This window comes from Lepisma saccharinum, chromosome 7 (genome assembly GCF_977018435.1).
Source record: "Lepisma saccharinum chromosome 7, izLepSacc3.1, whole genome shotgun sequence".
In the NCBI taxonomy this organism is placed as follows: domain Eukaryota; kingdom Metazoa; phylum Arthropoda; class Insecta; order Zygentoma; family Lepismatidae; genus Lepisma; species Lepisma saccharinum.
The window spans coordinates 88,338,386-88,365,724 of record NC_139235.1 but is presented as its reverse complement, the minus strand read 5'-3'; the positions used below and the strand labels follow the sequence as shown (position 1 = coordinate 88,365,724).

The 27,339-nt window shown below is 37.7% G+C and overlaps 1 protein-coding gene across 3 annotated transcripts in view; it reads left to right on the top strand.

The window, feature by feature from the left end:
- The window catches only part of LOC145990330 (pickpocket protein 28-like), a 104,412-nt gene extending 77,580 nt beyond the window's left edge, over positions 1-26,832 (top strand). For all 3 annotated transcript variants that reach the window (XM_083126021.1, XM_083126022.1, XM_083126023.1), the window contains exons 4-13: positions 7,975-8,208; positions 10,430-10,544; positions 15,505-15,677; positions 18,671-18,753; positions 20,424-20,550; positions 21,988-22,256; positions 23,705-23,767; positions 24,917-25,034; positions 25,198-25,283; positions 26,576-26,832. In XM_083126021.1, the coding sequence (XP_082982147.1) occupies positions 7,975-8,208; positions 10,430-10,544; positions 15,505-15,677; positions 18,671-18,753; positions 20,424-20,550; positions 21,988-22,256; positions 23,705-23,767; positions 24,917-25,034; positions 25,198-25,283; positions 26,576-26,751 (1,444 nt within the window). In that variant the 3' untranslated portion in view covers positions 26,752-26,832. The remainder of the gene's footprint in view (positions 1-7,974; positions 8,209-10,429; positions 10,545-15,504; positions 15,678-18,670; positions 18,754-20,423; positions 20,551-21,987; positions 22,257-23,704; positions 23,768-24,916; positions 25,035-25,197; positions 25,284-26,575) is intronic.
- Positions 26,833-27,339: the final 507 nt, after the last annotated feature.

Here is a 27,339-nt window from a genome sequence, read left to right as displayed (position 1 = left end):
CCTGAATTTCTCTTCGGGACTGGCCTCATCAAAGCAGCCCATTTTATTGATGGAAGGCCAAGCCTTCTTTTCTGCAACTGTACATCAGCTGGGATGCGAACGGTAGACATCTTCTGTCATACAACCACACGCGTCGAGATTCGGACAAGTAATGAGTTCTTTGTACCAACGTTCTGCTTCTTATTCTTACATGCACGATGTAGATAATACAACTGCTAAGGGCAACAATCGGTTAAATAAGATAAGCAAGCCCAGCGTTATCACTAACAAAAGGATAAAATTTCCACTGAAACTTCCTGACAGATAATATCACATTCTTGCACACTGTTCAAGAAACGTTCTTTTGTAAACAAGGTTCATAGTTTTATACATCTTTGAATCCTACAAACATTTTATTTCTATTTCTCGCCATGTAAACTTTGCAAGTTGTACGTTTTTACAAGCCTTACTGTTCATCGAGTCCTCATGTTGCAAACCAAATAAACTTTAAAACGGGCCATAGTTTCTATAAACAAGATTTATGCAACAGCTTCATGTTATGCAAAAACGAGCTTTATATTAAGCAAATCGAGCCAAATGTTATGCAAATGAAGCACTACGTTATGCTAATCGAGCCCCATGTTTTGCAAATCAAGGCCCCACGTTATGCAAATCGAGGCCACGTTATGCAAATCGAGCCCCACGTTTTGCAAATCGAGCCCCACGTTGGGCGCCAAATCATGCAACGTTCGTAAAGACACGAAACAGCAACGGACCAACGGTACAGGGCGAACGGTGCGCCAATGGCCGCCGCTGTTGCATTACCCATTATTGCTACTCACATTTGTCGGGAGTATGAGAACTCATACACTCAGGGCTTGCGGGGTGAAAACATGGGAAACTCGATTAAATATTGCATAACTATTTATTTAAATAAAGGCTCTTTGAAACATGCTTTGGCCAAGACTTGCTTACAATTTTCATAATTTACAAAGTCCAAATTACAATAAAAATTCCTTTGCATAAAACTACACTCGATTAGATTGGCAGAATGAGAAAAACTTGCATATACCAAAATTAATACAATTCTTAAACAATTTAATATTATTAAAATGTGCCCCTTATTAATTCTAAAGTTCCTTTACCTTGGCGCTATTAACTTTTAATCGGGTGCAAGTGACATTGATACTAAAATTTACTTATCCTGATTATAGTCATGGCCTTCGTTAAAGAATATATCTCTCTCAGAGCGAGGAGTAGGGGGTGGGGATATATATATATATAAACCAAAAGAGAAACGTTCTGGCACTTTTACACTCAGTATATACATACTGGTACGAACATACGTTCGGGTGCCTTCCCACGGTACGCGGTGACCACACCGGGGGTCGAACCAGTCGGTATGACAAGATACTCCTCACAGCACGAAGCCGGGATCGAATCTGGTTCGATTACCTACCGCTCAGTTAAAGACTTAGGGACGAGCCAACTAAGGCTCGGGTACCTTGTTCCTCAGCACGAGGCTGGGGTCGAACCAAGGTTCGGATACCTCTCCTCAGTCTTAACCGGGTTCAGACCAGGCTGTAGGGGCTGGAGGTGGACCTCTCAGCCTAAGCTGAGGAGCCAGCCCTCGATGTGCTCCAGTCAGTGTCCACAAACCAACTGATACTAGAGCCACACTCAGGCTTCTTTTATAGCATTGGGAGCCCCGATCGCAGCGTAAGCATGTGGCGATTCTAGGAACTACTTAGATTTACTATGGTTGCGCTGAACAGCTGCGCACAGTAATAACTACTACCGAGGCGCCTCTACTGGCATACATATGAACTCGGTGCTTAAGATATATTGAAAACAGCCAAAATTACCAACTTAGGGTATTAATTAACATACAGAGCAGAAATGCCACCACAAAATCAACTAATGAAAATACAACCTTAATAATTTATAAAGTTACAAACCAGGCTGACAGCCGGGGACGTTACAGGTTACGTTAGTGATAAACATGTAAATTAGTTCTCGAGAGTGAACGTTTTATCTATTTGAACGGGGGATTTTTATAGAGCCTGCATGTATTATTTTTTCCTGAAACAAGAAGAAATTCGAAGACGCAAAAAGAGTTGTATAAGAGTAGTTAACAAAAGGAAAAAAGAAGAAGAAAACGAAAATGTAAATGCTGAAATAAATTATGGTAGAGATCGAGTGAATAACATTTTGTCATGGGGCCTCCTCGATGGAGTAGTGATAACGTCGTCGCCTTGTAATCAGTGGATCCCGGGTTTGATACACGATGGATGCACATAGTGGTTAGTATCCCACTTTAAACTGAAGGTCGAGTCCAGATTAGCATATCTGTGCACCAAACCAAAACTAAGAAAGAAATTGTCACAGTGTAAGAAAATTTCATGTTCAACCAGATACGAAACAAAAGGGAATAATATATTGCAGGTTGGAGTTCACATCTGTAGCATCTAACCAGCACAATTATGAATCGCAACATATCGTATGAGATCCATTTTTATTATACATGTATGATAATATAAGAGAAGTAGAGGAAAGAGAAAACCAAGCGAAACACGGACGCCTTCTCCAGAATTTCAAATCTCGTTACATAAGGTTCTGGGTTGGAGTCCCGAACAGGCATGACTTTCTTGTTCTTGCCCTTTTATCTGCTTCATTTCATCATAATTCATCGTTATGGTTTACCTGCAGGGGAAGAATAATGACAATAATTGCCAATACAAAGCCAATGACAAACAGAAAACCTCTCGGTTTGTCGAATTGAAAATTGCTCTCCCGTTCTCGGTCTCGACTAGTTAAATATAGAAATCGAAAATGTATGTGAATGAATATACATGTATTTTATATATTCCGGTTTTGTAGGAGATTTCGTGAGAGATGAAATAAGTACTCTTCCATCGTATTTATTTTTATAATTTTTATTCCCTGTTCGATGATCGCGACGATAAGGACGAGTGACCATTACACGAAATTGATGACGAAATAGTCAAACACCCCCGACAAGGACGGTACTCAAAACCGGGAACTTTGGCGACGATATCGAATGTCAATCACTTAATGAGCTTGACCACCGAGCCTGCTTAATGTTGTTTCTCTCAGGAAATTCGTAATAACTGTCAATATCCCACATTCACTATCATTTTCTTCATAATTTATCTTATTGTTGTGATTAACCTGAATTCAAAGAATTAGTTGAAAGGCAAAAATGCAAGATTGAATGTCTCTGATGTTACTTCGTGCCGAATAATATGACGTGGTATTATGATATGAATTTATTAATCATATAATATGCCTATTCATTCCATTGATTGATCCCAATTGAGCACACAAAATATGCTATAATGTCCACTCCATGGAGGAGTGGTTAGCACAGCGCGCTACGATGCCATGGGTCCCTGGTTAGAATCTCGACTTGGGCGTGGGTGTCCTTGGTAAGTGTCCCTTCATCAATTTCATCATAGCATCACTCATCTTCATCGTCGCTATTTGCCAAAAGTGAAAGAATAGCAAATCTAAATAACAAACATCCAATCAAATCGAACATCTCTACCGATTTAATTCTATACGGTACCGAATTCCCACTTTATTACTGCATCTTAAGTCATTTTACAGCATCTCAATTGTTTTCCGATTCGAAAACATTTGGAATGTTGTCTTGTGCAGTTGATTGTGCATTGTTTCGTTGTTTGGATTGTTTAATTAACGTCGCATTAATTAGTTTTAGACCAATCGTGACGGGGGAAGCAAGAGCACAAAGAAAGCGAAAGAGACAAGGAAGAGACCACGGCTTTCTTTAAAGATAGCATCCCGTGAATACAACTCAAGTGACTGCAGAATATTATGAATAAAATTTATTTCGCTTTTTCCTTTTATTTCTGTTTCAGTTATTTTACTTCGCTTTTCTTCTACTACTCGCGTTACTCGTGTCGGTGAGGAAGAATTATAAACTCGTGAAATGGACGATGGTACAAAAAAATATATGCCTCTCCCACGGTTCGAAACTGTCAGTACAAAATATTGTCTTATATTTAAAATTTACGGGCAAATATGGTTTGTCAGGTAGCAATTTTCGCTTATCTCTTTCTCAAGGGGTTCCATTGCCTCTCTGATGTCGTAGTAGTAACGTCTTCGCCATGTAATGAAAGGCTTCCGAATTCAATACCAAGTAGAGAGGCTTTGGTTCGAATCCCATTTTAATCTGTAGGTCCAGTGCATGAACTAGACTTAAACAATTAACGTGTGGCATGTGGTCTGTGATGAGAACCATCATTTCAGCGAACCTTCTTGACAATGACTCTAATATCACTTGATAGAATAGTATTTCCTTACGAGTAGCTCTTGTCAAGAAACCAGTTCCTGAAATTTTCTTCTGGAGGCATCGTAGCACCCAGCTGTTTGTTGTGGCTGGGGCACGAGTCATGTGACTCATGCTATCAAAGCTCAATCCTTCCCGAGAAGTCAGAATCACCAGGCAAACTTAAGCGAATATTTTGTTATTTGGGTTGCATAAACAACAGGCTTTAAGACGTTACGAAATTCTACGTCCCGTGGCCCAGGTATTTTTTTCTCAGACTGTACTAATAATGCATCGATTCAGAACATCACACAGGATCATTCCAAAGAAACCAAATTATCTGTGCTAATTGATGCACGAAAAATTCACACTTTGATTCGATGCATTTCTAGTTCTGTGGAGTGGAGAAGGATACATAATTTAGAACTGCACAATTTGCATTCATGTTCAGATATTATTGGAATTAGAATAATTAAATCAATAAGACTTAGGTGGGCAGGCCATGTGGCACGAATGGGAGAGGAAAGGAGAATTTACAGGATTCTTGTTGGAAAACCTGATGGTAAGAGACCTGTAGGAAGGCCAAAACGAAGATGGAGGGACAACGTTGAGATGGGCCTAAAGGAAATCTGTAAGGATGGAAAAGATTGAATTGATCTTGCCCAGGATAGGGAGAGATGGAAAAGGCTTGTGTTGCTGCAGCCATAAACCTTCGGGTTTAAGAACGCTAGAAAGTTAGGTAACACCTACGAAAGATTAGCAAGAGAACGGATTATCACTTAAAACAGAAACAAGATTGACTGGAAAGAAAGATTTTAAAAGCAACTTACATAAAGTGTAAATTTCTTCACTTCTTCATTGAAACACTTTTGAAGTTGGCACATAGAACCATAATAATTGCAAAATCATGACAACGAAAGCATTGTTGTTAACAAAACCGAATTCCAGATCTCCAACAATGGCTTGGATCATTGGCTGAATGCACTGTTGGCCTGTTAAATCAGTGCCATGTTTCTGCTTTCATATTGGAGGACGAGAATTGCCTGTACGACGCCAGGCTCACATTTAGCCTACAAAATTAATGGCAAGCACCATATAACATCGTGTGGTCCTGTAAGAGCATACGCACAAAACTCGAAGTTCATCAAATCAAGGTTGATACTTTTTTAAGTACACCAATTTAAACGTGAAAATTTGGTTTCTTTGATGCATTTTTAATGTATCACACTGAACAGCAGCTGATAAAAGAACCCTTTACTAATGTATTTTATACATTACCTTATTTACTTTATTGTGTTGCTGGAGTAAACATATTTGTGTCAATTGCCATATGTTGGTTTCTATGTGAAGTAGCAGAACTAAAAGGATAGATGATATTTAAAAAATACGATTTTAACCGAATTTCATGCAGAATACTTCAAGATTTTTGCACTATTTTAATTCACATCTTTCTTACAACATTAGTTGTAACTTTTTAATCGAGCATGACAGAAAGCTGTTAATAATATTTCTGAAATTTTATTATTTTTATTTTGCGGCCCTTTTTCAAAGCCATTTCTGATTTCCAGTATTCCAAAAGCCAGGCATTTATTGTTTGAAGTTACAAAATTTTACAATCTTCTACCGTCAAAATGTAACAGTACCCAGTCTGCCTGATAATTTACAAAAAACGGGCCGCGATCGGTCATTCATGACGTCATTTGTCTGTGCTGTGTCTAGAATGATAAGTAAACATGGCGTTGGTAACAACTTGGAATATTAGATTCACAACACACATGAGCCACAAGTACTGTACATTACGGGTCACGCTGTACATAAGTAGCATACATCCGCTGTTATATGCTTGTCTCTTAAACTAAACAACAGAAACCTTGCACGTGTATTCCAGTACAGCAAGGCTAGCAGGCGCTGCTTCGCAGCATTGCAATTGCAAAATACTTTCCTTTTTTCCCGGAATGTTTCTGTAATTATTTTCCATAATTCGGAAAGAATGGACTTGTAGCCCCTCCAAGTCGCAGTTCGTTCGTTTTCGAGATGATAACACTCAGCACCATCTTGTGGCGTCTTGACAAATTAACTGTATGTATATTTTTCCCAAGGGGAAACAGGACATGAAAATGGGAGTAGGTGACCTTGAACCTTTCAACAACAGTCCAGCTTCATTTCGGCAGGGACTAAAATGCAGTCGCAGCAGTGGCGGTGATTGGGCACCAAAACCGGGGGGGGGGGGGGGGGTGCCAGAAGTAGGGGAGCAAAGACAGTATATTTCCCTTTGTAGATATGATTTAGCATAGTGCGGGGGAAAAAGTGGCGAAAACTGGGGGCAACTGCCCCCCTCACCCCTAATCACCGCCACTGAGTCACAGTACATAATAAGTAGACCCCGGATTTTTATTTAATATCAAAGTACAAAATATGTAACAATAATTGATGAAATATATAGCTAAATATGTATTATCAATAGGATATGTAGTTAAATATGCAATATCAAAGAATAAAATAATAATAATAATAATCGAGTATCCAAGCAATTTCAAGAATTTCTCTAGATATTTATTATATTTGAACATATTCAACATAGTTTTAAGGACATTCAAATTAAAAATTTGTATCAAATTTATAAACTCAAAAAAGCACAGCAACGTGTTATTGTAGAATATGTAAATATGTAAGAGAGCTCTTCGTAACTCTCGTAACAAATTGTAGAAAAAAAAACTTCCACAGAAAGAACAATCGAACGAAAATACATAGCTACTTTTGTACTTCTTGTTCAAGGGAACATATTGTGTAAATCGCTACGTACAGGAAAGTAGCTTTCTTGCCCACCGATGTCAAGTTTCTAGGTGCTTTGCCTAAACATAAAAGCGAAACGAAAATATGTAACCTGATTGGGGGGGGGGGATTAATAACGATTCCAGTAATTTCTTTTTTGTCTTCAGCCTGTCTTTCGACTTGGCAGTCAATTTTAGGTGACAGTAAGCACTATGCATCTCATTGATTTGAATATATGACATCACATGAGGTACAAATTTTCTTCATTATGTTTCAGAGATCGAAAATATGGGGAAAAGGATCAAAATGGGGAAACAAATACCGAAATATGTTGTTTTATGTATAGTAAAATATAAAATATGTGAAATATGTAATATACCGGCAAATATGTAAAAATATGTAACATAAAACTTATTCAAAATCATGTCAATTATATCATACGTTGACATTTTCGTTTTCAAGGCATGTATGTGTATCTAGAAGGGAATAGAATATGTAATTACATACAAATCCGAACTCTGCTGCTGTATCTACCGTAGGGATTTCTTACCGTACCGTTTATCAGCTTTGAGGCAAATCGGCGAAGCACTTTTTTAAATTATAGTTAAAAGCTTTGGTACACAGTAGAAACACAGAACTATGATTTTTGACAGAAGAATGCACGAAGATGATCAACTGAAAAATAACTTTTGCAAACATTGAAAGCAAAGGGCATTTTTATCATGATAAAACTGATGAGTTTACAAAGGTAGAGAAGGGCCACCTTTAACCTTCAAATAGCCGATAGTTAAAGATCGTTTTGAAGGAAAGAAAGACCTTAATAATTTCCTGACTTTCTTAAATTTTCTGTGGCTGCTTCGCCAAGGATAAAACTCACCGCACGCCACTGACTTTGATCTATATCTTTCTAGGTTGCTTTGGATAATACTTCTAGTGATATCCTTTGTGCTGTGTTTCTACTGCATAGGGAGGATTTGGTGCAAGTGGAAAGAATCTCCGTATGTTGTGTCCATTTCAAGCAACCCTTTGGGAACGGAGGAGATATCCTTTCCGGCAGTCACCGTGTGCAGGAATTGGAAGCTGGACGAGTCTTTTGACATCCAAGAATACGAGAGCGAGCATGGGAGAAATGACACGGTCGAGATGTTAGTATATAAGCCGAAAGGGACTTATGTAGTCCGTAGGCATTTTATAACGTGAAAATATGAAACTGGTTTATTTGTAATGCTTAACTTTTGATTTCAATCCTTCTATGCATTGGAACAGTCATATTGGAAAATGCTGTTTTAACCTGTAACTTATGAATGGACGATCCTATTTTAATTTTCCTTTCTTTATTTGAAAGTTATTTTTAAGGCAAAACTTTGTTGACAAAACTTTCTTTATCAAAACTAAGGATTCCACGCTCTTTTTAATAGAAATAGAGAATTCCATAAACTTTCAATTGATATCCTCTTAAGTCGTATTTCTACCTACAGCTTTCCTCAAAAATTGTACCAGCAAACCGTGCTAAGACGCCAGAGGTCCCGGGTTCGAATACCGACCTCGGGCATGGGTGTTCCTTGTGTCCATTCATCAATTTCATCACATCATCCCTCATCTTCATCTTCGCGATTACCGAAAAGTGGCAGAAATGCGAAGTAAAATTAACCAAATCAATTTATCAATAAATCAAAAATTGAAAATCAAAATCAAACGTAAGCTGCACGAAAATCAGTTAGGCTCATGTGCCCTGAAGTTCCTGAATCAATAAATTCTGCAGTGAGGACTTTTCCTAATGCAACAGTTTACCAGAAAATTAGAAAAAACTACTGACGTAACGTCAGCAAAATACTAATATATGTAGGGAATGCCCGTGTACTTCTACACGCTCACGTCACTCAAATAATGTTAACATTGACATTTATAAGAAAAGCAGAACGCAAGTTATCCAAAAACATTAACACAGATTATCGTGTTCTTAAAAATATGCATCAGTCATGTTTTTTCCCCTCTACAGAAAATACGCACACGATTCCACTCCAAAAGTACAAAATGGTCACAAAAACTGAATTGAATAATCGCATCAACATTTCATCACGTCACCATAATACTTGAAAAACATTTGGAAACATAGTTCAGAAGTTGTCCACAAACTTAATGAATCGTCTTATATTCTTTATGTCCAATCATTTTATATTATTCATATCTTCATAATAACTGTATAAGCATTAATTATGTCAAAAAATAAACTGGAAAATGGTAATAACTCATAAATTTTCAAAAACAAATAATACAAAGGCAGTGTATATAGTTTGATACATAATTTGAAGAATTTCAAAATAAAAATATAAATGAACATAATGAATAATACTATTGTAATTATTAATATAATTAATGTACAGTCACGGCCAATAAAAGTGGGACATCTAGATCCTGAAATACTCGCTTCCCTGCAAGGCGTTGTGTTGTGCGTTTTGCCTAACTCCACAGGATGAGTGAATTTTAATAGCATATTATCAATGGCAACTTCTACCACCGCCGTAGGAGTTAGGCAACAAGCATAACGCTTTGCAGGGCATGAAGCGAGTATTTCAGGATCTAGGTGTCCCATTTTTATTGTCGGTGACTGTACAGTGGGATCCATGAGTATTACCGTGCAAATTGTCCATCACCATGTTCGTGCACTTCATTTGACCCGATGAGAGCTTCAAGAATTAAAAAAAAACTCAAGACAAGCTGGTGGCAACTTCTGCTCCAGCATACATGAAAATCCATCGTTTAAATACGTAAGAGAAAACTAATGAAAATAGTCGAGGATAATTTGCACGGTAATACTCATGGATCCCACTGTACGTATACTCTGTCCCAGCTAACTGTGGAGCAGGCAAACGAAAACAAGTCTCTGCGCAAGTAGTGACGCGAGACGGTTCCACCAATGAAGACGTGAGAGGGACAGGGATTGCGTGGAGGGGGGAAAGCGACTGTGGTTACCAACCTTCCCAGCAGCGTGTACTGCTTCGCTCTGGCCACTCGATTTCCTTCGCTTCTCTGGCGTTATGCGCGGCCTTGCTCCACAGTTAGGTGGGACAGGGTATGTGAGATATGAAATATTAATTCCAAACTCTTTAATAATAATAATAATAATAATAATAATAATAATAATGTAATTATTAATCAGTTTACCATTAGTGAATATAATCCATAATCATATCAGCATTACATGCTTTTACTATCTTCGAACCACCAACGTTTTTACCTCATGAATACGGTCGTTTTCACACTCAGACGTATGTACTGAGAATTTACTGAAGCTATTTTAGAATCTATCTATAGTTTGTACGTACACGAAAAACTGTGAAACTAAATAAACCTTTCGTATTACAGATTGAAAATTCTATGCTCTCTTAAAGGGTCATATTACCCTAGTAACGTCAATATACCTGATATACCACAGTGCACAGATCTTGGCGACATCGCAGGACCTCTAGATTACTCTAAGGCAAGTTTCGATTCAATTTTTTGAGAAAATTGAAGAGCACAATATTTATGTAGTAATTATCCGATGCAAAGAGTTGACATAGTACACTAATAATTAATAGAACAGCTACTAATAGTATATTTTTATTTCTATTGAAATTTTCGAACAAAATCACTCAAATAATAAATATGCATGTGTTGTACTTATTCACATCAACTAGTACAATATTACAACACCATTAAGCCTTCTTTCCATGATATGGTATTACAGGTTCATATGCTTTATCATTCAGGTATTTTACAGCACTTTATAAGAGGTTGCCAAGAATGAAATATTCTGTTAATTAAACAATAATATGTGGTCCCTAAATAAGGGTGAAATAGCTTAAAATTAAATGTAAAGGGTGAACTTAATACTGAAATCTCTCAACAAGATGTTAATTTCTGGAATTTTTCAAATATGAAAAAGGTTTAACTAATTAACAACTTAATCCTTTTAAGAAAAGGTTAACACGGCTTTATTGCGAAAAGATTCTTAGCAATTAAAAAACTCATAATCTTGATATTAATTGCACCTTCAAAAATTAATTGCAAGATATTTTCCTATTATTTGAAGGCCAGAAAGGTTTGTGTAATTAATATAACATTATATCCTTGAAAATCTTCCGAAGTTCTATAAAAATGTAAACTATTAACGTAAATCTTGATTATCAGGGCAATTGATTGATTAACTTGTTGTTTTACGTCCACTTAATGCACGTAAGGCTAATTGGGACTGAACCTACAGTTTAAAATGGAATCCGAACCACTATATGCCTCTACCGCATATCGAACTAGGGACACCTTGATTACAAGCCGACGACGTTACCACTACGCCATCGGGGAGGTCCCGTACACTAGGCAAGCCCAAGCATCTGGCGACTCGTTGTGTGAGAAATTGAGATAATTTAATACTTTCCTGCTCCCCTAAATAGACGCAAAAGCTAGGCTGATTAATTAACTAGCCTACTTTCTACCATGCAGCCTATTATTAACAGTAGTACAAGACATGTATTACAAGAAGGTTATAAGTCCAATCTTGTCTTGCACTTCTAAAAATATTTTGTAAATACCAAAGCGCCAATTGATAACAAAAGCAAATCCCTTGAAGTTAATGTTAATTAAATTTGTGCCGATTTAAATGTAGTTGCACTTAATAAATTATTATTGCAAGTAATAAAGCAATTAAAATTATTATCTTATATCTGAAATCTCTAATTTTGAACGTAAAATTTAACAAACGTAATATGGAAGCAGTACTGCGCTATCTAGTATTGCTTCTCTCAATTCCAGAATATGCTTAAAATTTAACCAAAAAATGATAATACAGGGTGTCCCTATAAAATGTAAATATGCTATGATTAAATACAAGGACAATGCTTAATAAGATACTTGTACTTTTTACAATCAAAATTAAAGAAGGCAAATGGAAAAATATTTTAAGTTACCGTAGGTTTTCGAACTGATGATCTATCTGCATCTGGCACTGCCGAGGATAATGAACTAACGGAATAACAACAATAATGAATGTTATTTGGCTGCATTAACTTCCATGTATTTAAAAAGAAAAGTTCAGTTGCTGGAATCTGGTGAACGCAGGCGGTCAGATCTACATCTTCGACCGATCCACCCAGTCAATAGAGTTTCATCAAACCACACCACGGGGAGGAGCTTCACCTGGGTGTAAATAAAACTCTTCCTCATCTCTCACAAGCATGACTTGATTGATTAAAGTGACATTCTACAAAATGCGATAAAACGCTCAATGCCTGTCCCTCCAGCCTCTTGATGAAGTAATTTTGGGGGATTGGGCCTAACTTTCCAGGCCATCCAGATCTTCACCTCTTTAAAGCAGTTGTACCTATAACTAAAAGGTTGTAGAGCATAACTCCTTCCATCTCACAACCTTCAATTGTGCGCTCCTCGTTTCAAGAAACAAATTATTTTCTACTGTATTAGGTATATAGAAATAATGAAAACTACATACTTTAAGAAAAAAATGGGTCTTAGTATATGTATTTGTCTTTTCTTCCTTTTTAAAAATTCAGCACAACTTGGACGCATGGTGTATCCAACGTGGGGCAAGGGACACTTGCTTTTCTGGAAAACAAGTGGTGATTTTTTCATTCTTTTTCATTGTGCTTTTTACGTGGAAAGTAAAATAATTGTTACTCCATTTTCAAATAATTTGAAACAAAGAAATGACCTCCGTGGGAAAGTGCTTATAAACATTTCATATCGTTAACAATAACAACTACATAAGTATTTATCAATATATGCACGAGAGGGCAGCACAGTTTCACAAAACATCGATGTGACGCGGTAGGTAAAATAAATTGGAGCGTGGAGGGTTTAAAGTAAGTGTTGTTAGTGAATTTTCTTGGCATCATCCACATTTCTGTGACTTAATCAATGGAACATTCAGTTAATGGAAGTTTTCTACTAATCTTGAGATTCACTTTCTACTTTTCTATCGATTAATATTTTCTGTTCTGCAGTTTCTCTAAAAAAATGCTTCATGAAACATGATTGAATTTGATAGAGTGAGATTATTTTCGTAACATCTCTGTGTGATCTGCATTTGCCGCTTGGGAGCGAGTCAAAAGGTCCGAAGCCTCCAATCAAGAAGTGAGCCGCTGACGTCATCTCAACCCAGCACTACAGCGCCTAGAATAACGTAGTGTGGAAAACGGCATGGTTCTGCGCTCTGTGGTGGTTCCACTCGAAAATGATCCGCTAGAGGCGCTGGTGTTGATCCCAGTGCTTGGTGTTCGACTGCTTATAATGGAAGTAAATGGAGTTTTCGCTGCAACGTCTGATTCTTTTACATGAAGCATTTCTATGAATGTGATAATTGCTATGATATTTGGTACAGTGGTCGCGAAGATATTAACGAACATTCTAGACAGTCGACCACGTCCTGTTATCGTCATACTTTCGTTAATAATACGGGAGAAAAAATACGCGTGGAATGTTCTTGGCAACTAAATTTTTGTGTATGAATTAGGTTCATTATTATTATCATCATTATCATTTCTTTTAAAGATATACACACTGAAGCATTTGTATTTTTGATATTTACTCTCTTTTCTTCCGTTTTAAACTAATCGCGGCGATGATGATAATGATGATTGCATGAAACGACAAGGGGAATCCCACAAAACTTTCTTAGTGCCATCGACATGAGTGTAAGGCAACTTTCAAACCAATGGGACAAGCGACACGGGATGTTCACACTGTCACACTAGTGACACACACTTCCAGACTGTAAAATAGCAGCCGGACCCTGTGGCTGAGTGGTTAGCACATCGTGCTGCGACGCCAAGGGTCCCGGGTTCGAATCCCGCTCGGGCATTGTTGTTTGTGAATGTCCATTCATCAATTTCATCATTTCATCACCCATCCCCATCTTCGCAAATTAGCCAAGAGGCACAAAACGCGAAGTAAAATAAAATATATCAAATAAAAAATAATAAAATAGAATTCATTGCACATGAGGGTCCAAACAGCAAACGACACGTTCATATGGTGTATTCGCGTGCTACTTGTTACTTCGGTCGGAAAGCTCCTTAAATGAAGGGTGCTGAGACCGAAGCGACGCGCTACACGGGGAGTTCCCAACTAAGTGACAAGCGACATGGTGCCTTCAGTCTATTAGCAAGCGTTGCTTGCGAACAACAGATAGGCGACACGATAAGCCACACGTGTCGCTTTGTCGCTTGTGCGTCGCTCAAACTGGGCCATTTCCTCAATAGCTTGCAACATGTTGCCGTGGTTTGTTGTTCGCGCATACGCGATGCAATGAGTGTCTTGCTTTAGTGAGATTGCGCACCAAAGCGAGAAGCGGCACGCGACACTTATCGCTTGAGGATTTCACCAACCGAACGCTGGCCTGTGCTTCCCGTCATGCCGCTACGATGTGAAATGCTGCTCTTGATTGGCTCGTTTCCAAGCAACATGTGTCACTTCGGTATGAAAGTTGCCTTGGACCGAATGACCCGTGTCGCTTTGGTGTGAAATCCTCGTATCGTTTGTCGCGTGTCGCTTTGGTGTAAAATCTCCTTGAGGAAACTGTGCAGTCAGAGCTTTTGTCCCTACAGTTCGAAAGGCTGCATTGATTTCCGACTACTTGCTTTCAAGCGACATTTGTGGTTTGTCGCCTCGGTATGAAATATCTCTCAGGATACTATTTATATTCTAATAACATAGAAAAATAAACTCTAATACACAGTCCAAGACCTGACGTCCGGAATCACATTGCGATGTTTCTTCTTGTGTTACGCATGCTATTTATTTATTAATTTTATTTTACTTTTCTTTCCAAATTAATGCCATTTCGTGACTGCAAATCACTCCACAAATATAACTGTTTCCGTCAATTCACTTACCGCCTTTCTAGAGAAACAAATCTACACAATATATTCGAAAAACTAACTAAGCCGCATTACTTTCATAACAAAATTAGCACCTGGGTCGATCGCACTGCCATCTACTTGTCATCGTCTCGGGAAACCAGTTTCTTGGGTCGTTTTCCACACTACGTTATTCAAGGCGCTGTACCAGCACCTATCGCTAACTCTCCCGCTCACGCTCTACACTTTTGGTAGGCTCGCTTGCTGGACTCGCACAGGAAGCTGGAGATGTTTTGAAAGTAATCGGACTATACTAGCAAAATTATTTTAAAAAGTAGCAATAAAACTGAGCCTCGATCTCTGCGTCCCTGAAGTTTGTGCGCAACTGTTTCTTCATTTACACTACGTACGTGTTCGCGCTTACAGTATCACTTTAGGTTAAATTTCCTTTCCTCATAATGGTGAGTTACAGGCTCTAAAAAAGTGTATATAATTTTGGGGCACCCTGTATGAATCTTTTAGGGATTATAGATTTGCGTTTAATTTTACAAGAATCACACAGTTATTTCTTAAATACATCGTTCCACATAGGTTCAATTCCTGCACAATGTTGAACCACTGGAGCCTGGATTTTCTGCTAACGTTAATCAGGATATATTCAGAGAGAGTCAGTCGGAAAATTGGACCAAGCCTGTTCTGACAGATTATGGAATTTGTCGTTCCTTCAACATCATCCATGGAAGTGATATGTTCAGGAACAACAGGTTAGTTAAGAAATGACATATCTTACTGGATTAGTAGCACTGACTTCGAATAAATTTTGGGGTGGTCAAGATTGACACATAATATTTTACTTGTGTATGTGTGTGATATCCGCTGCTATTGGTGAATTCTGAAAGAGGATAGAAAGTACCTTGCATCTAGAAGTCGGGGCAAAAGGTTTGGATGTAAGAGTGTGTGAGAGTTGGAGGGGGGGTGTAGGGTGGTTAAAATTAGCGTGAGGCAAAATATATCACAAAAGTAGAAGCAAATAGGTGCACTAAATAACGTTCTCTTATTTTGGCTTAATATTAGTGTTAAATATCTATGTAGGAAACTTAGTGACGAAGTGGTCATCGTAATACTTGAAATAAAAAAGTTGTGCAAGATAAACGATTAAAAAGAAATATAGAAACTGAACAAAAATGATTTACACACACACACACACACACATATAGTGTGTGTGTCACAAGAGGAAACAATTTTGCTCTTCAAATATTCCTTTCATGTGCTTCATTATTAGTATCACGCTCAGAGTTTAATGACTAGGGCTATGATTTTTATGATCTAAATATCACCAAAATATGCAAAATAAAATATGTTCTAAAATTTTACAAAATATGCACTATAATTTGAAAAGTATTCCCTTATAACTGGACTATTTCAAACATGAATATCTGAATGCTGAGATATTTTCACATACATACTATTTTTAGTTCATTTTATGGGCCCTAAGTTCCAATGCACAATAAATACTTTCTCTAAATTTTCAAATAAAAGTGAAAAATATTTTGCTGCAGTCAAGAAAAAAAACTTGAGTAAACATGGGAGTAAGAACGAATCCACTTCGAAAATGACTGTGTATTTTTTGAAAAAGCGAAAATTTGCTGAATGTGACCGAAAATCGATCAATATATGCTATATCACACAAAAATGGCCAAATATGCCAAAATATGCTCTTAAAAAGCACCTTAATTTAATTAGTTTCTTCATAATAAGAATTTCTATAATCTAATCGCAAAGGCGAGGATGAGTGATGATGTGATGAAATTGATGAAGGAACACTCAGAAAGAACACCCATGCACAGGCCGGGATTCGAACCCGGGATCGCTGGCGTCGTTGAGTGCTGTGGCGGCAAACAAATTATCATGTAGTAGATCTTTGCTCTTGGGAGGAAATTCCTATAGTTTTCTGAGAAGTGTGTGGCCTGAAATCAGTGGCAGAGCTGTTAACATATCGCGATACGACACTAGGGGATTGAAATCCAGGCTGGGCATGTGTTTTATTTGTGAGTGTCCCTTCATCAATTTCATCATATCATCACTCATCCTCACCTTCGCGATTAGCCGAAAGTGGCATAAAATCGAAGTAAAATAAACCAAATCAGTTAAGAATATGTGTGTTGCTGTTTTGTGAATGTTTAGACAGAGGAAGGAACCCTGGCTTCATAACACGTTACGCTAATCGATGGACTATTTTGTCACGTGTCAGTTCCGACGACACAACGAGAAATGCAAGGAAGAAATGGTTTCTCGGAATCGACGAGAGATGGCAGCACGCTATATAAATAGGAGCAAAGGAAATTATAAAAACTTGGAGCGGAGAAGAGGGATTATATATATTATAGTAAATTGAGAAATATATAAAAGAAGAGTTCAAATACTATAAAAGAAATAAATAGAATGTTGTATATAGTAAATTAAAATAATTAAGAATATGGCCGCATATGAAACGTTTAGAAAAGTTATTAAGTAAGCGAACGAATTCAGAAATCTATCTCTTTTTATTTTCCTGACGAGGAGAACATCGTCAGTGTTTTGGTTGTTTGTCCCCGGTGGCGCTGTTGTCAAATTAGACGCCCCGAAGCACTTTTCGGTTGCGCTCTTTATTAGTCGCACTGGGCCATTGGTAGCGCTTGTTATTAGCGATCCTGGTTATTCCCCTTTGGTCGTTAAATAGGAGGTGGCGCTATTGTCAGTTTAGTCGACCCTACCTTTTCTACAAGTATAGCTTGTATTGTTTGCCAAAGAAGCGGGGAAAGCGAGCGCATAAATAAGATTACGCTTTAAAAAAGAAAGATAATAATTAAAAAGAAGAAGAAGCCTTTTTTCATATAAAAAGAAGAAGAAGCCTTCTCGATTATCGAAGAAGAAGAAGCCTTACGATAATCAAAGAAGAAGAAGCCTTTTCCATATTAAAAAAGGAAGAAGCCCTTTTGATAATAAATGAAGAAGAAGCCTTTTCCATATTAAAAGAAGAAGAAGCCTTTTTGATAATAAAAAAAGAAGAGGCCTTTTCGATTATACATAGATATATATTTTCTCTGTATTTTGTATAGTTCTCAGAATATAGATCCGCATTTAACTATATCCTCTTGGCTATAAAACGCTTTCTTATTTGGAATTCTCAAATAAAGAACCTATCCCCTGAGATTAAGATATCTGTATCCGTGGTAATTAACATTTAAGTACGTACCCACAAGGGGCGTAGCATGTAGAGTCACGGACACTTCTGGGTTGTAATAAATACATTGACTTTCAATGGAATCATTACAAGCCAGCAGTGCCTGTGACTGTACGTAGGTTAGAAAATATTGTTTAGGATGAAAGTTTTACAAATGACTGCCACTGGGGTACATTTTGTAGAAATATTTAAAATATTACTTTAATTTGTTCATCTAACTATCGTACTAATCCATAGACAGTTATAACCACGTTAATCTAGGTACATACAGGGTGGCTCAAAAGTCCGTTTCCCCTAGGAGAGAACAAAATTATGATACTATGTGAAGGATAATTCAGCAGCCCTACACAGATAACGTTAACGCTTAACACCGTTTGCGCGGTGGAACTCTTAATCACACTTAGACAGCGCCATAGGTATGTTCTTACCTTGGTCAAGCTGTATATGTTCTCTCAGAGGAAACTGACTTTTGGGCTACCCTGTTTTATTCAAAACCAGTTTTTCAAGAAATTTACCTCATTATTTATTTTCTAGCGGGATCGTGATTATTGCATTGGAAGATCAGTTGCCGAAAGTGGAAAATTGGTCTCCAGATCACGGTTATACGACTGACTTTTGTAAGTGTAGCTCTCACATTTATAGAAAGTTCCAGTGGCGGCGATTAGGTGGAGGCAAGGGGAGCATTTGCTAAACCTTATATACAAAGGGAAATATACTGTCTTTGTCCCCCCCTCAGTTTTGAAACCTTACCCCCCCGGTTTTGGAACCCAATCGCCGCCACTATTAGAAACTGTACTCTGCATGTGTGTACAGTCACGGACACTTCTGGGTTGTAACTATCCCATTAAAAGTACAGTAAAACCTCGTTAATCCGGACTAATGGGGGTGGATAAGTTGACCGGTTTAACGAAAGTCCGGATTAACTGAAATAACCTAAAAGAACAGTAGAAAGTGCATTAAAACTCCGTTTATAGCAACAAAACACGTTCATTATGGTGTATTCAAAGGGCATAGGCCTAATTACACTATACAGTACAGTAAAATGTAAAGCAATACGGTGCATACAATGCAGTACGTTCATACGCGATTCCCATATTATAGGAATATGCAATATGACAAATGCAATTGTTGACTTCTAGACACATTTCAAAACTTGCATTCTGCTTTTTTTTCCTGTCCGGATTAAGCTAAGTCTGCTTTATCGGGGTGCGGATTAACGAGATTTTACTGTAATACGATAATTCAGAAGTGTCTATCTCTGTACATACACAAATATAAAACACATACACATGGTTCTACATGAAAATCATTGTCGTTATATCTGCGATTATGGTGTATCAAATTTTAAAGAAAATTAATTGTTATTAATTAATAATAATTGCTATCTGATCGCCACAGACTGAAAAAAATTCAAATAACTATAAATTTCAGTTCTGGCAATGAAGAAACCTTTCATTTAAGATAGTGCGATACTATGTACGCATAAGAGAGAATTAAAAATTTCGAATCTAATTAGGTACTGATTCAAATTGCTACTGATTTTATAATTAAGTAAATATGAAGGGAAATCTTTAAAGGAAGATTGTCTTCCCCTAAAAAAATAATCACACAAAAATTGTCAGTTGAAGTAAGAGCTCTGATACAATTGTTCCTGATTTATTTTTCTGCTGTACGAACACGTATGTACACTCACCGCCAATAAAAATGGGACACCACAATCCTGAAACACTCGCTTCCCAGCAGGGCGTTATGTGTGTTGCATAACTCTACGGTAATAAGTGGATTTTAATAGCAAGTTTTCATCGGCAACCTCTATCACCGATGTAGAGTTATGCAACACACATGCCACAAGGAAGGGCCAGGAATTTTAAATAAATTAAATTCCGGTCCAGGAGAGAAAATCAGCAAGCGTAAATATGTTCTGGACCCTAAAGAACCTTTTTATCTGTAAAGTATTTCAATTCGGTCCAGGAACCTATTTTCAGGCTCAATTTAAATTCGGTCCAGGAACATTTTTTCCGGATCAATTTAAATTCGTTCCAGGAACATTTTTTTCAATGAAACAATAAACAACTTGGACCGAATTTAAATTGTGCGAGAAAAATGTTTCCGGTCCTGCACCGGAACCCAATAGAACCCATTAGAATTTATGGGTTCCCGGACCTATAACAACCATGCATGACACCCTTCCCGGGAGCGAGTACTTCAGGATCTACGTTCCGACTTTTATTGCCTGTGACTATACGGTCTCCTTAATTAATTTCATTCTTATTTGTTTGAATTGCAGCTCTACATGAGACCACTTATCCAAGGAGAACCGACACCAAGATGTTGATCGGAGGACTCTCGATGCACATATTGGAACACGACGCCATAAGGCCGATACTGAAACCTGATCAAGGCGGATATAAAGTAGGCGTTGCAGTTGAAGACTCTTTCATATCTAGAGTAATGGCAAAGCATGTCTTCGATTTTAGAATTGAGGACTGAAAGTGGTAAACGTTGTAAGTGCCAAAAGCGAAAGTGTTCCGCACATCAGCCCGTAAGAACGTGCACACTAGTGACCTCTTTACACGCCCTTTCAACTACTTAGAGGGCTACCAGCCACTTTTCACGTTTACCACATTATAAAGCATGGCACATTTCACAGTTTAACGTGGAAAACGGCGTCTGAATTATTGTGGCACTTGCAGCGTTTACCAATTTTAGTCTTCAATTGACGGTGGTGAAAAGAAATGACACGCTTTCTGAAATTACTTGAATCAATTTGAAGCAGGGGTGCCCACAGAGGGGTTTCATGATGGCCGTGCGTGATGGGAATTTTTGGGGGGACAAATTTTTATACCAATTCTATATATCTTAACACAAAAATGGGGGATCGTTTCTTCCATTGACTTGTTATTGATTTTTAGTTATGGTTATTTTGTACAGTTTTTCTACCTGTCTGTGGGTGATCGCGGCGATGTTGTTGAAATGAAACACCACCTCTCATGCCTTTAGAATCGGTTTAGATGGATGGGGGAGGGGGCGTCCGGCACTCATTAATACAAGGTTAGTCAAGCAGACAAACTGCTAAGAATAAGGTTCAGTACACTAACATGGCAGTGAGCCTCAGCAGTTTTGTACGTTTTATGTTAGCAAACATGAAAAGTGAACCACAGTACCTAAAGTAAACATATATTGCTTAAATATGTCTGTATTATATTTCCCGCAAATTTTGTCTGACCAAAATAATTTGAGTAAATAATTGGGCATAAAGGAGGGGGACACGGCCGAATGTTCTACCTTTTGTGGGGGAGTGCGCCATAGGCCTTGGAGGAATGAGCCCCCCTGATCTGAAGTATCCCAAACCTCTTCTCTATGTGTATATATGTTTGTCTGCAGTGGCGGAGGAACGTTTTGATTGGGGGGCACAAAGTTTAACCTTTAAATGTATATAAGCATGGGCCATTTCAATTTTCAACAGACACTAAATGTTTCTGTTTATAAAAGTTTCTAAATGTATGATCAATGAGGTATTGGTTTAAGACAGAGTGTTTATAACAATATTATGGGATACACACAACCCAAGGGCTTGTATCTTAAATATCAATAAATACCATATTTAAAATAAGACTTGCATAACCTTGTATTACGAGAAAAAGCAACATTCACAAAATAATTTTGAATTTTCTTAATTTTTGAATCATGCCCCATGGCTTCTTAATGCTAAGGTTTCTATACCAAGTGAAAGTAAACTGTCCTTGCTCCCCCCTCCCAGTTTTGGCATCCAATCGCCACTATTGCTACTTCAAGTTACAGAAGCAATACCCTCCAAAGGCTGCTAATCACCATGTTCATAATCCACTGGTGTCGGTGCACTTTCCTGCGGATCTACCAAATATGCTGAAGGACTCGTTCGATGTCCCGGAGTACAAGACAGTGAGGATTTCTGTCTCCCCGACAGTGGCGACTACTAGTGAGAACCTGAGGAGTTGCCCGATTGAGAAAAGGGGCTGCGTCTTTCCAGGGGAAAAGAAACTGGAGTTTTTCAAGCCTTACAACTGGATCAACTGCGAGATGGAACGCTTCGAGGAGTTGTCCGCCAAGAAATGCGGTTGTGTCGGAGTCCATGTTGCTCGTGAGTATATTTGTGGGTGATGATTACTCTCTGTTAAGAGAGAATGTTGCAGAGAGAGAGAGAGAGAGAGAGAAAGAGACGGAATCATTTTCCTTAGCATTCTTCTTAACATTTATGCCATGACCAAAATGCTACCGTGTAATGTGAAAAATCTTATGGCATTTGTCAAGGATAGAATCGGTCATATTTTCCGTAGCATAACCAATCAGAAGCGACCTCTAGGTCACGAGTGCAGTTGTAATGGCGGCCGCTATCACTTCACATTTTTAAAAGCCGATAACTAATTAACCGAGGGGAATAACGTTTCGTATAAAAAGGTATTAGGTACAAATCAACGGCAGTGCTTAAATATATACTTCATAGCGTTTACATTACACGCACGGAAGAATAAATTAGTTGTTTCATTTGCTAACACTGGGCACTGTGTTATCTCGTATGCCTTTCGTGCTGTTTATATTATCTCGCGTTCTCTGCACGCTTCGCATAGCAATCGCAAGTGCTAACGGGAATATTACAGGAAATGCTTCCGTGTAAAGTACTGTCTCATATAAAATATGCCATAAGATTTTTGGAAGTCTTTATGCTAGCAAAAATCCTACGCAAAATGGTTCCGTCTAAAGTGGACATTATTAATCAGAACGCTACAAAATTTAAATGGCTTAATGACAGCAATCTGTCCAAAATGTAGGATATCCACAGCTACTTTTCAAGGACAATGGCTTGTTACAGCATCTCAATAACGCTAAGCACTACATTCAATAAGTCTCTTTAAATGGTAGCTTTTACTAGGAGGGGTAAAATAATACATATAGTAGTGGTGTTTTAAGTCAAATGCTTCAGCTAAGTATTCTGTGGTGTGATTTAACTAATGTTAGTTAAAAGTAGTTTTAACTATGAACCTTATTTTATCCTAGTTTCAGTAGTATAAACTAGATTTAACTATACGATTTCGTTGAAACTAGTTTCACCGAAGCATTCAAAGAACACTACTTTTCACTACTTACAACTAGTTTTAATTGAACTGTGGCTTATGACTTTTACGTCCTTGACATGACTTCTGATTTGTTTTTCAAAAGGACGAAACCAAATACATGAGCAGACTTGAACCAGAGAATGAGTGAAATTGTCTTTATCGGTTTTATATTGTTAGTTACCGAAATATTTAGTAGATATGAATGAAATGGAATACTTATATTATAATAGTGTTGTATTTTTGTTTGATTGATTGTACAAGTCTTGGGGGTTAAGTGGTAAAGCAGCCACAGGCTGAACTTCGCCTTCGAATAAAGAATTTCTAATCCTAATTATAATAATATTTTGTTTTGTACATCAAAAATATTTATTGTCACTAAATCATGTGAACTTACCAACTCTAAGCAGAAAGTGTAAAACACTAATTGTGTTCAAATAAATAAATAAAGTCATACTGAAAGATTTATCTTTTCTAGGTCCGAAGAATGTTCCTTACTGTGGAACCAATGAATGGGATTGCCGAAGGGAACTGTTTGAAGGTGAGACATTTCTTAAACCTATGTCGCATTGTCTTTAAAATGTTGAATATCTTAAAGTAGTGCTTCTCAAACTGAGGTACGCGTACCCCCAGGGGTACGTGAACGACTTGAAGGGGGTACGCGATCAGCTCGGAAGAGAAATGCCGAGAATACCCACAATACAACATTTTTTTGCTGCAGGTGTGTAGAGCAAACTTCATTGTTTCAGACTTCATAGCTTTAAAACTCAACAGGAACATTAGGTTTAATTTGTCACGGGTACTCTTATCTCTGTTTCATGTTTTTGGGGCCATAGAAGGGTGCGAAATGGCCTTAAGTGCCGACGCACCCAGAAATTTTAACTCAATTCCAATTCCAATATTTTTGGAGCCGAATCTCCACTTGAAAGTTTCAAGTGCACAACCAGACATCAAGCAACTGTGTCAAGCTATGCAGTAGAAACTCTGAGCATTTACAATAAAAACTCCAAAATTGTGCTTGTTAACAAACTTATTTTTGTTCTTTACTCTTTTCTCAACAACTCTGGGGAAAATATATGAAAATATAATTTTTTTATGTACTTCCCAGCATACATGTGTTTCACATTTTTATTTTTTTTAACTAATCATAAAGATTGTAATCATAGGAACACCCAATAAAATAATAAACGTAGGATTCTAATGTTTATTTATTTACCATGTTACGACATACAGTCCGAATGTCATTTTCCTCTATTGCAGATACACGCCTCGAAAATATAAAAAACGCCCCACCAATCAGGCAGACAAAAAAATCTCCTAAACCCACTATTCCGAGAAAACCTATGTAAGGGGTACATAAGACTTCTAGTTACAACTAAATGGTACAATGAGAAAAACGTTTGAGAACCACTGTCTTAAAGGATATGTGCGCATAATACAGAGAGCAGAGGTTGGGAATGGACAATTTACCGGTCACTACCCTTCTCCCCAAAAAGTATCTGAAGTTTGCACCACTGTGTTCTGTTCCCATTTCTGTTTCTGATTGGTACTTCAACCTTGCTAACAATTTCGCAATTTGACGTTGAGCGAAAACGCGATTATTTTTTATCATTTCGCGCACGCAAGCAGCTCATTTAAATAAGTAACGTACTTCGACGAAATATCAAGATTCCTGCTTTTTGTATTCCAGGACTCAACGACAAGATCTACAGCCTGGATGATTGTCCTGGCACGTGCAAGGAGATACAGTACCACACAGAAATTTCCATTGACGCCCTGCACACAAAGGATATAGCCAATTATGGAAGGTGACTAATTTATCGATTCATAAAAATATGACCATTATATCGTATGAAAGATGACAATAAACGGTTTTGAAAAAACAATTTTTGAAAAAAAAGTAAAAAAAAAAACAGTAAGAAACTCAACCTAACCTAAACCAGTTAATAATAATCTATTTCTATTTTCTAGGTCAGGAAAACTGGAGGTCTACCTCAAGGATCTTTCTATCCCTGTGCAGCAGAAGACACAGATGTACGACTGGGCTGAATTTTTAGGTATGTTGTCCAAATATTATGACTTGCATTATGATTGACATGAACGGTTTGTTCGAGCTTTAGCATGATGGAGAGTTTTGTTTTTCTTGGGAGACAATATTCTATGTATTATTTTGTTAAAGTTGAACTTCACTAAATTCTGTTCGGTTTTAATATATTCGTCTATCCAAATTTTGCTATTTTAGCTTGTTTCCAACTTGCTTGTAAAATGCAGAAAGCTGGTAGAAATTTCAAGATACGTTATTTCACTCCTAAGGTCTGGTGCTAGTTGTGTTAATTACACTGGTGTTCTCAGAGAATTTCATTAATGGACGGAATCTGTCATTTCCTTTCCTCTCTTCCCCCTCCCCCTCTCTCAGTCTTTTCATCTTTGTATGTCTCATTTTCTCTTCAAGCATATACCTTTCTTCATTTCTTTATCTTCCTTCACCTTTTTGTTTTATTCTCTCTCTCTCTCTCTCTTTTGCATTGTTGATACATCTCTCTCTCTCTCTCTTTTGCTTTGTTGATACATCTCTCTCTCTCTCTCTCTCTCTCTCTCTATTGCTTTGTTGATACATCTCTCTCTCTCTCTCTCTCTTTTTTGCTTTGTTGATATCTCTCTCTTTCTCTCTGTATGTATCTCTTTTGCCTTCTTGATACATCTCTCTCTCTCTTTCTCTCTCTCTCTCTCTCTTGCTTTGTTGATACATCTCTCTCTCTCTCTTTCTCTTGCTTTGTTGATACATATCTCTCTCTCTCTCTCTCTCTCTCTCTCTCTCTCTCTTTATCTACCTTTTTTCCTCTGCTTCTTTCATTATCTCTCCCTCCTTTTGTTCTCCTTTTATCTCTCTTTCTATCTTTCTTTCACCTTTCTCCATGCCTGTTTCTCTCTCTCTCTCTCTCTCTGTCTTTCTCTCCTTCTTCTTTCCTTATGCCTTTCCTTCTTCCTATACCATATTCTCCCTATCTCTTTTTCTATTACTTCTTCTCAATTTCTTAAACTTTTACTAAATAAATAAATAAACTAAGGAACACGAAACCTACGCTCCATGGCGCAATAGCCCTCTGAGAGCCAAGGTCTGCCACAAGAGTTTTCATTGGCTGCTCAGTGTATTTTGGGGGAGATCGAGCCCGGAACCACACACTCCAAAGGCGAGAGCTCTAGCCATTTGGCTCCGCGGAACCGTATTATTATTAATAATACAAATAGTAATAATAAAAATGGTTATTATTAAATATGAAACACTTGAAACACAGAAGTATACGTGCCTGGTATACTGTTACAATCAAACCTCTTTTTCTTTTTATAGCTTTTTGCGGAGGGTTACTTTGCTTCTTTCTCGGGGGCAGCATCCTCACCCTGCTGGAGGTCATCTACTTCTTCACCATCCGCCACCTCTCCATGGACTCCCTCTCGCACTTTCTCGACAGAAGGATCTGCAACTCGCAAACCAAGCTGCAGGAAGTCGGGGCTTCAGGAGACTAATGACGTCTCCCAGCAGAAGAGAACTGATTGGGTTTTGACCACTTGTTTGTAAGAGAACAACGGTTTTCACATTTTGCTGCATCCAAAGTAGTCCCGTATTTGCAGGACGTCCCGTACTCTATATACACTTGTTTTTGTTTTTTTTATGTCTTGTGAAAGTTTGTACTTAAATTATTTAATGTGATATATATTGTGTATTAAAGTATATAAAATATACCACTGTTGTGTTTAAGTCTATAAAAGCTGGTAATTACCTACCTACCCGTTCATTGTCTCTTGTATTGGCAAAGGAGATTATACGAATGTGGCAACCTTAACCCAAAGGAAAAATTATTTAATGGTAAGTAATGCTTTCGTAACAACGACACCGAATTCAAGTAATATGTCTACAATCATTAAGAAAAATAATTTTATAAATATCGTTGATGTTAATGCTGGCAACATAAAAGAAAATGTACAAAAAAAATGCTCTGTCTGGGAGAGAAAATTTGCTTTACTCATTCGCATTTTGGCACACAAAAATTTCTTTGGCCCCAAAATGTCTACACCTATGGTAAACATTTTTATATCAAAGTTTTATGTTGGAAA